General features: G+C 34.6%; 2 protein-coding genes across 2 annotated transcripts; one reads left to right on the plus strand and one right to left on the minus strand.

Annotated features, from left to right (window-relative positions):
• The first annotated feature begins 6 nt into the window (after positions 1-6).
• Positions 7-6,130, plus strand: LOC100186162 (inner centromere protein-like). Its single transcript, XM_018814920.2, has 12 exons — positions 7-174; positions 513-575; positions 690-766; positions 1,786-1,843; positions 1,961-2,152; positions 2,591-2,746; positions 3,097-3,192; positions 3,266-3,376; positions 3,575-3,643; positions 4,063-4,164; positions 4,661-4,826; positions 5,565-6,130. The coding sequence occupies exons 1-12, from the start codon at positions 133-135 to the stop codon at positions 5,777-5,779; spliced, it is 1,347 nt and encodes a 448-aa protein (XP_018670465.1). The 5' UTR covers positions 7-132; the 3' UTR covers positions 5,780-6,130.
• Positions 6,131-7,048: 918 nt separating this feature from the next.
• Positions 7,049-8,132, minus strand: LOC100178370 (G patch domain-containing protein 11-like). The gene has a single exon (XM_002129456.4). It carries the CDS (start codon positions 7,976-7,978, stop codon positions 7,223-7,225), a length of 756 nt encoding a protein of 251 aa, XP_002129492.1. The 5' UTR covers positions 7,979-8,132; the 3' UTR covers positions 7,049-7,222.
• Positions 8,133-10,379: the final 2,247 nt, after the last annotated feature.

Below are 10,379 nucleotides of genomic sequence, written 5' to 3' on the forward strand. Positions count from 1 at the left end.
GAAGAGAGATGGAAAAAAGTCCATGAGCAACGGGAGCTGCGGGAGAGAGCGGAAAAGGAGAAACAGGAGCAGAATCAAGACAAATGGAACCAGAGGATAGCAGATGCGGATCGGACTAAGAATCAGAGAAAAATGGAAGAAAATGTGAAGATGCAGAAAGAGATGGAAAAACTGGTGAGTCCTCCAGGAGCAGCGTTTTTACCATACATATGTACTGTACAGATGAAGTGGTGCATTTGGAAGTTGGCCTTTACTGTAGTAATATACCATGTTTTAAAATTGCTCCACAATTTTTTAAATCATCAAATTTTTTTTTTATCGGAATTTTAACTTTGCATAAAGCAGTCTTGGGTACTTGTGTTTTCTATTTAATGATAACTTGTTTGTTTTTTTCGGTCTTTTGCGATTTGTTTATAATTTTACAATAATAGTGACATATACTGTAGTACCTCTATTGAAAACTTTTTTTTAACAATTTTTTATGCTAAAATTCACTAATGTATTGTTTCTAGGCTAAAGCAGAAGCCCGTAGGAAAGAGGAAGAAGAGGAGAAAGCTAAGAAGCTCAAAGAACAGGTGGGTAATGTAAACTAATAAGTTCAAATAAAATATATATATATATTATTATATATAAAGAATATTAAAATATATGTAAAAAAATATTTTTGTGATTTTTCAAATTTTTCTTAGGAGGAAGAACGAGAAAGGAAATTACGCAATTTGCAATTGGAGAGAAAATTGGCTGAAGAACAAAGAGCAAAAGAAAGGTTAGTTTTGAAATATAAGAAATTAGGGTGAGGGAAGATGGGACATCTTTTTTTCTATTTTCTCGTCCCATTCGGTATCAAACAAAGAACATTTAAAGAATTATCAAATTGTATTCTACTATCCTTACAACTCCTATAGAAGACTATAGACTGATGTAATTGATTAAAACAGGATCAGGATGTTTGAATATCATTTGCTAAAAGTGTCCTGTCTTTCCCTACCCTACTATATATAATATTTCTGTTAAATGTACAGGGTGTTGGGTGAAAATTCCACCCCATGTTTAAAGTACAATTACCCAAGTCAGATAATCAAACAAATTTTGTCCAGAGAAATAAAAGAAAAGTTTAAAGAGATACAAGCACAGCAGAAATTCTTATTCAGGTATTCAGGGCCAATACATTATCTTGAGATAAGCCTTATTTTAAACATTATTTGTCCAGTCAGAATTGTACCCAGAAAGTGTTAATATTTTTTTAGCAGCTCATCTGATAAAAGTCTTACAGTATGAAAAATTTTACAGTTTAAAAAAATTTACAGTGAAAGTAAGCACTCTTACAGTGTTGCCAGATTTGTGTTTCTCTCATTTCTGCTGGCTGTAATGCCAGTGTTTTGTCAGCCTACTACTAGCGCATTTTGCATGTCCCTAAAAAAATGCAATGGAAGTTATGCCTAGTCAGCAGAAGTAACGGAATATTTCCAAAAAGTGTTTTTTTTGTGAAATATTATTTAGTTTAAAGAAACAGACAGTACTCATAAATTCATAAAATAACTAAAAAAAACGGATTTTTAAAATTGTTTGTCACTTATTGTTAGATTTTTATTTTTTTTAAGATTGTAACTAATTTTTATATTTTTATTTTTTTTAAGATTGTAAATTATTCTTTAGATTTTAATTTGTTTAAAGATTGTAACTCATTTTTTAGATTTTTTTTAAGATTGTTACTTATTTTTTTTAAAGATTGTTACTCAACTGAGATTAAAAACGTATATAAGCTCTTTTAATGTTTGTTTGCAGGAAACTTGAAGATGAGAGAAAAGAGGAGCAAAGAAGACTTGAAGAAGAAAAACTAAAGGTAAGCGCAAATTAACAAAATAAAAAACTGAATTCTCTTTTTTCCCATTTCTATCATAATCAGACATGCTTTTTTTCTTATATGAAATATTTTTTTTTTTAAGAATTTTTTTTTTAGGAAGAAAAAATGCTTGAAGAGAATAAGAAGAGGCAGTTGGAAGAGGAGAGAATAAGAATTCAGGAGGAAGAGAAAATGAGGAAGAGGCACGAGCAGATTGAGATTGAGAGAGCTAAGAAGAAGAGGGAGGAGGAGTTGGCTTTGGAACTCGCTCAAAAGAAGAAGAAACAAGAAGAGGCGCAAAAGTTGAAGGTGGGAGTTGTGGGGTTATTGTTTTTTTTTATTAATACAGCAAAAAAACATTTTTTTAGTGCTAAACCAATGGTTCTTAAACTTTTTAGAGATGCTTAACAGATTTACCCCCAATATGTAATATGGCGCTTGTTTATTAAAAGCGAAAGCAACTGGTTCATCAGTTATATTTAATACAACGAAAAAACACTTTTTTTTAGAGCTAACAGTAGAGATCGGATGTGACTAGCCGAGCTAAAAAAACGTGCCAGAGCGTCTGCTTTTTGTTGCTCGGCAAAAAATTGGGTCTAGTGTCGAGCCCGTATGCTATTGCTAGAATGTTGCACATCAAATTACAGCTGGTCTTAAATTATATGAGTGCTCAGTGTTTCCGAAACTGATTTTTGATAAAACGCAAAAAAATCTGAAACTTTTTTATATTGGAATTTCGTCCTACAGGAGAAGAGAGAGCTTGCGAGGAAAGAAGCAGAAGCTGCTCGTAAGAAGAAACTAGAAGAGCGGCGCCTCGCAAGGGAGGAGGAGAAGAGATTGAAAGAGAAAGAAAAGAGAGAAAAGGAGGAGAAAAAAAGACAGAAAGAGGAACTTCTCAAACAGGTTTGCAGATTGTCATATATTATTAAATTTTAATTTTTTTAAAAATGATTATTAAATGTGACTTATTTATTCTTGCGTGGTTTGAAAATGAAGAGAATGTGTCATATAGTAGGGTGGGGGAAGATGGGACACCTTTAGCACATAATATCCAAATATCCTGATCGTGTTTTAAACAATTAACAACGGTCTATGGAAGTCGTGAGGATATGGTTTTATAATTATTTGAATGTTCTTTGTTTACTACCAAATGGGATGAGAAAATAGAATGAAAAAGGTGTCCCATCTTCCCCCACCCTACTATATATGGGTATGGGTCTTTCTGTTTGTATTATAATATTTGTTATTTTTAGCAAAAAGAAGAGGAAGAGCTTGCAAGGGAGCAGGAAGAGATGAGAAGAAGACAAGAGGAGGCAAGAATGATCCAGGAGGAGCAGGCAAGATTGCAGGTCTCGTTTTTTCATTTTATTAAAAAAAAAAAAAAATCTGTTTATACTTACCTAATCTGGTCTCTAATTTTAGGCTGCTGAAAAAGAGAGATTGCAGAAAAAGGCAGAAGCTCAGAAGAAAAAAGAGAAACTGAGAAAGAAGGTTGAAGAAGAGAGAAGACTGCGAGAAGAAAAACAGAAACAGGTCTCTTATTCTCTCCCATTTTCAATGTTACATATTTGTTTAGGAATTTATAACATGGTGCGCATATATTCTGTGCTTGCTTTATATTAAATGATGTCTCGAAAAAACAATATTTTTTACGAGAAGAACAATTTTAAGTATTACATTATGCCCATTAGTAACAGCACCGGAATTTTATTTTAAACTTTGTTAAAACAGGAGCAAATGGCAGAAGAGGAAGAACGGCAGAAGCAACGTAAAGACAATGAATATCAACGCAAATTAAAGGTAATATAGTCACTAAATGAAAAAGTAATAAAAACTCTCAAAATTTCTAAATCAGGTGATTTTTTTAGTTGTAGGTTTTTTACCTGCAATGAGTAGATACTGGATTTGCAGATTTTTAAGCATAAATTAAAGATTTTTTTTAATATATTATATTTTTTTAACTAAAACAAAATGGAACAAAACAAAATATTGCATGGCCTCTTGGGCAATCATATCATATCAGAATTCATAAAATGGTGGGTAAATCGAAAAAGTAAGACTGGGAACTTGAGCAGCTTTAAATAAAACCTAAAATACTATATACCTAAAAAGAGTTATTTTATCATGTTTTAAATAGAATTTAAAATGAGTTTTTTTGAAGATACAACTTATAATACATTTTTTTCAAGTTTATAAGCCTATTATGTAATTTTGTGTAGGAAGCTGAGGTTCGACTCCAAAAGCTGCAAGAAAGTTATCTAGCACCTCCTACTATGTCTTCTACTATGAACACACCCAGCTGTAATGACACTTTTACAGTGGTATGTATTGGAGCTTGTTTATATATAGTAGGGTGGGAGAAGACTGGACCTTTAGGACATAATAATTAAATATCCTGATCGTGTTTTAAACAATTAACAACGGTCTATGGGAGTCGTGGGGATACGGTTTTATAATTCTTTGAATGTTTTTGTTTACCACTAAATGGGACAAAAAAATAGAACGAAAGGATGTCCCATCTTCCCCACCCTACTATGTTTGTCTTTGTGTATGATAAAGCTTAGTAGTGTACTATACAACATAGAGGTATTGAATGGAATTATTTTGGCCTAAAAGTACTCTAGATTCCAAACCAATATGGAATAGAAAAATTGACAACACTGTGTATGTTTTATACAGTTCTTACAAAAAAGTTCACAAAAGGTTTTTTTTAGAAAGGTTTGAAAAGGTTATAAAAAATTAAATACAACTACAATTACTCTATCTCCATAATTTTTAAAATACATTTACTAAAATTCCATAATTGTTTAAAAATAGCCTGCTGACACAACACTCGACAACAACTACAATATGACGCCTCGTGGACCAGACAGACCTCTACTGCCCTCTACGTCCGAGAACTATAATATCGACGATTTCCAAAGTGGGGACAGCACGGATCAAGAAGATGAGCCGAAAAAAGTTGTCCCGCAATGGGCAAAAAGTTTGTATAGTTATTTTATGTTGGTATATTTAAAAAAATTCTAATTGTCCAGTGCCACGGTAAAAATGAATGTAGCTTGTTTTATCCTCGCGTGGCCGGAAAACGAAAGTCTTATAACATGGGTGTTCATACACCTCGTGCCAGCTTACAAGTTACTATGTATGTATGTTATGTTATTTTGGAGGGATTTTTTCATTTTGTTTTTTGTGTGGCTGACAATTTAGACAACCTATTAGTGACTACTGGGTTGAAGCAATTGCCGTTAAGTGTCTTGCCCAAGGACATATACGCCCACAATGGTAGCAGCCACAAGCCTTAAACACAGTAACAGGTTTGGTGCTGTTACCGTTAGCATCTGTCCTGGGGCAAGACACTTAACGAAAATTGATCCAACCCATTGGTCCCTTCTGGGTTGTCTAAATTATCAGCCATACATTACAAAAAAATGAAAAAAGATAATCACCTAAAAAGTAACATAAATGGTCACTGTTACACTTAAGCAGGAACAAGATTTATGTAACAGGACACCTGTGTTGAACTTTAACACGCTTGGCTGTAGTTTGTGTTGCTCTTGTTTTTCTATTCATATAGATGACAAATACTTTAATTTTATATGTTATACTAATTTTAGGAGTTTTTGGACAGTTTCAAAATTGCATTTTTTTAATATAGACTCTAAATATTATAACTGACCAAACTTACCTAAATGTTATAACTAACATACTGTTCTATTTTTAGGTTACAAACTGCATTCTGCCATCATAAAACAGTATTACAGCCCACCAGACTTAGACAAGGTGTTCCCGGGTCTTTTGCGGCCAGTTGAGCTGAATCAACTATTCAAAAAGACAAAACCACGATATTTTAAACGCACAAGCTCCGCCCATTGGACACACCCTATTATGCCACCTGGACACATCAGTTTTACGGAGCAGTGCCAAGGTTTTAGATGAAAATTTTAGTTTTTTTTCTATAGTGTATCATTAAAATTGTATTTTGGGTTTAAACTCGGACTGCATGTAATTTTTTCTTTGCTCTTTTTTGTATAGAATGTGGCTGCCATTTCTATTTGTACTTTTAACTTCTTTAATGGCCTTTTATACGTCTGTACAGATACGATAAGTACCAAGCTATTTATTAGGAAAAAATCTCAAATTCATTTTTAACAAATGTTTGTGCTAGAACGTATTGATTTTAAAAGGCTGCAAAACTTTAACATCTGTTTTTTGACGGTTTTTCTGCTTGCGTGCTTGCAATGTGTAAATTGCCGAAACTTCTCAATAAAAATATTATATTAAATATTAGTTTACTGCAGCTCGGATTTTTGAGTCAGTTTTTGGGGCTAAATTTGCAGAAAATTTAATTCTTTATCAAAAATATTTATTTTACTATATTTTTTCAGTGCAGCTCAGATTTTTGGGTCAGTTTTTAGGGTTAATTTGGCAGGAAATATAAATTCATGATTTTTGAGATAAGGTGACATTGCCAGTTCCCTCATTTCTTCAAATTTTTCTTGTTCTTCCAACTGTTTCATTTGCTTCAATAATTTGACTTCTTGCATTTTAGGATAAAAGGAATAGTAGCTTATACCACTTCCAAGGATACTAACAGTGGTAAATGTTAAAATGTTTGTCAGTCGTGGTGTTATCATAGCTCGGATATTAGCACACTTCGAATACTCATGTACTATTAGCTGTATCTAAACATTCTAAAAATGCAAGTTTGTATTAATGAATGAATGTAACTTACTTTATCCTCGCGTTGCCGGAAAACGACAGTCGTTATAACACGGGTTTAACACCTCATGCCAGCTCACAAGTTACCATGTATGTTACATTATTTTGGAGGGATTTTTTCATTTTGTTTTATGTGTGGCTGACAATTTAGACAACCTATTAGTGACCACTGGGTTGAAGCAATTGCCGTTAAGTGTCTTGCCCAAGGACACATACGCCCACGATGATAGCAGCCACAAGCCTTAAACACAGTAACAGGTTTGGTGCTGTTACCGTTAGCATCTGTCCTTGGGCAAGACACTTAACGACAATTGCTCCAACCCGGTGGTCACTAATGGGTTGTTCAAATTGTCAGCCACACATAAAAAATCCCCCCATAATAGTCACTCTCAAAGTAACAGACATAGTAACTCGTAAGCTGGCACGAGGTGTATAAAACAGAACACCTGTGTTTAACGACTGTCGTTTTAAGGGGCCGCGAGGATAAAGTAAGTTACATTCTTCTATTCAAACATGGTTGGCAACAGTATAACGTAGGTATAAAAAGAGTAATTTTGTACAATTCCTATAACTTTTAGGGGTTAGCATATAACAATAACTATATAGGTGTATTCTTCACTAGCACATAGAAAAAACAGATGGTTAGAAAATATTTTTAAATTAGTCAAAATCATCATGACTATTTGCTGTGTCACCAGGACAGTTGGATTTTATATCGTTCAGGTCGTTATATTTTGTTGCACACCATATACAGTAAAAGTATTTAGTCCTTAAGTATTCAGTGATCAAAACTAGCTTCTCATTTACACTGTGTTGATCTTCTTTTTCTTCTTCTTCTTCTGGTGAGGTGCACATTTCTGGCCAATAAAAGTACATTTCTGGTTCTGTAACGTCCCCTGCAGAGTCAAGTGTATGACAGGCTTTCTGGCTCTTGTTCAAGTCTTTTTCCAGAAGCTGAAGAGCAAACTTTTCACTCATTCGAAAACGGAAATCCTCTCTTCGATTATGCTCTACTTTTGCTCTCTGCTGGAGCATAAAGGTTTCCATTTTCTTTCGTGCAGCTTTTCTCTGCTTTTCCAATTCGTCTTTCCCCAAACCAGTTCGATTTGCTTTCACAGAAATTGGAACTGGTTCTATTCTACCTGTTTTGCCTTTTCCTAAGCCTTCTCCCTTCTTATACCCCATCATAGCCATCATTTTAAAGCCTTTATTGTCTTGACCAATTTCGGTTGCGAGCCCCTTTTCTCTCGTTTCAAGTTCAATTACCTTTTTCGGTTTAGATTTGTTCACATCATGTGCTCTCCGTTTTTCAAGAGTTCTTTTTCTTGAATTGCTGACGCCAGGTTTCAGAGAAACTTTGGGTTCTTGAATATTATTTGTAAAAATATCGGACATGTAATCGTCCTCGTCTCCCATATTCTTATTTGATTATTACACCACAAAAACGAACAACAATTCACTAACAAATAGCATAAATTGCTGTCGGAGGTCAACCTGAAATAATACCGCCCGGAAGGCTTGAGTATGAAACCTTGGCGCCCGGCAATGCCAATTTTTCCATCGATGCGTCCATATCACAGAAATAAAAAAGAATAGAAGGCGCATCTCCAACACAGAAATAAAAAGGAATAGAACGCGCATCTCCAATGTCGGTAAAGGAGAGAGGTGATACACTCTCTCTCTCTTTCGCGGGTCGTTCCCGTTTACCATTGTAGTCAATGGAATCGAGGGCGTTTTATGTTGTTTTTATTCGTTTTTTGATTTGATTAAAAGTTATAAGGTAAAATAACTATTTTCTAGTATATATATATTTCTAATAAGCCGTTTGTTTAAAGTTTTTAATTAAAATTATTAAATAATTGAATTTTCCAAACGAGTGGTAAACTGTAAGCGTTAACCTACCAAATAACTAAACTGGTCTAATAAACTTGAGTAGTTGGTGTAGTTTTTGAAATAAACAGCTAAAACCTCCTAAAACCACTGCGCGCCTATCTTTTACAATGGAGATCAAGCGAAATGGGGACGGAGTTGGTGGTCACGTGAATAGAAAAAAGAATATATCACGGTTTTGGAGAGTTGCGCGTTCTACTCTTTTTTATTTCTGTGATCTCCAATGTCGGAGAGAGCACGATACACTGTCTCTCTTTCGCGGGTCGTTCCCGTTTACTATTGTAGTCAATGGAGTCGATGACGTTTTGTGTACTTTTTCTTCGTTTTTTGACTTAATTTAAAGTTATTGTGTAAAAAAACTATTTTCTAATATATATATATTTTCTAAAAAACACGCTATTTTTTTTAAATAATTAAATTTCCTAAACAAGTGGTAAACTGTAAGCGTTAACGTACCAAATAACTAAACTAGCCTAACAAACTTGAATAGTTGGTGTAGTTTTTAAAATAAACAACTAAAACCTTCCAAAAACATTATGCGCCCATCTTTTACAATGGAGACGAAGGGAAATGGGGACGGAGTTGGCGGTCACGTAAATAGAAAAAAGAATATATCACGAATCACGGTTTTGGAAAGTTGCGCGTTCTACTCTTTTTTATTTCTGTGGTCCATATAGACACCTAAACTTATGTTTAGGTATCTATGATGCGTCGGCGTAGTATGTAGCTATGTTCAAACGAAAAATTAAAACCTGGCACAGTCAAGATTAATCAGTTTTTACATATTTACAAGAAATTTGAATTTTGCTTTGAATTTTCTTCAGTAGTTTACGTGAAACTTTTTCTTACGAGCTAGCCTATGTACATATATTACTTTGGAAGATTATTTTATTGGATTTTTTCATTTTTACGTATGGCTGTTAATTTAGACAACCCATAAGTAACCACTGGGTTGGGACCGTTAAGTGTCTTGAAGGACGCATACGATAACATTGGTAGCAGCGACGAGGCATGAACCCATTACCTCTGGGTTAAAGGCAAGCGTGCTAACCCATTTGCCACGCCGCCGGACATTATTAAATTAAAATCACAATCGTTACGTTCCCTTCGTGTGTAAAAACTCGCAAATACCGAAGCGCTTCGTGCAACATCAAGTCGTCACGGTAAACTGTTTCCGCCAATCGCTCAAACGAAATTACGCAATGAATCGTACAATTCTGCGTACAAATATGTACCGTTGGAAATGACTCGCACATAAACCAACATGTTAACATACATGGTAGGTTAACTTATAAGGAATGTTCAATATAGCGTGAGCTGGTACCATACAAGATCTTTATATGGCAACCTCTGTTGAGAGCCGATCTTCTAGTACCATATTAGTCGAGTGAGAATGCGACTTTGCAGTATAAATGAGACGAATCAGTTCAGGAATATCATAGTCTAGGCTTTATCTTGAACGATGGTTTACAAATTTGTATTTCTGTTTCTCATTGCTTCGGTATTTGTGGTAAGAGCTGAATATCTGGTTAGCAAATCTATCAATGAAGTTTTCCATTCAAGAGATATCAATGCACCGCACAACTCAACAGGAATACGAGGACCTCCTGGTCGACCTGGAAAACGCGGACCTCCTGGCAGAGGGATTCCTGGTCCAGTAGGTCCACCAGCAGTAGTCGACTGGGACAGAGTTGAAACAAAAATTCGCCAATTAGTCGAAGACTACAGTGAGTATAAAAAGCGAACAAATAGTTGTTGCGTTTATGAATTATCGTACTGGATTTGCATAAAGTATAAGAATCGAAATAAGTTCGGGGCTTTTTAACTTTTAACTATTTATACAGCGAGATGCTCAGGATTGATTTACCACGGTCGATGTATAAAGCTGATCTACACAGCTGGCTACCCAACAACAAAACAGGAAGCG

The sequence above is a fragment of the Ciona intestinalis genome, chromosome 14 (assembly GCF_000224145.3).
Source record: "Ciona intestinalis chromosome 14, KH, whole genome shotgun sequence".
Classification (NCBI taxonomy): Eukaryota; Metazoa; Chordata; class Ascidiacea; order Phlebobranchia; family Cionidae; genus Ciona; species Ciona intestinalis.

Coding starts and splice junctions, on each gene's coding strand:
- LOC100186162 (XM_018814920.2), top strand. CDS start 133: ATGGAAGAAAATGTGAAGATGCAGAAAGAGATGGAAAAACTG. Junction 576..689: donor CTAAGAAGCTCAAAGAACAG/GTGGGTAATGTA, acceptor AATTTTTCTTAG/GAGGAAGAACGAGAAAGGAA. Junction 4,827..5,564: donor TGTCCCGCAATGGGCAAAAA/GTTTGTATAGTT, acceptor TTCTATTTTTAG/GTTACAAACTGCATTCTGCC.
- LOC100178370 (XM_002129456.4), bottom strand. CDS start 7,978: ATGGGAGACGAGGACGATTACATGTCCGATATTTTTACAAATAATATT.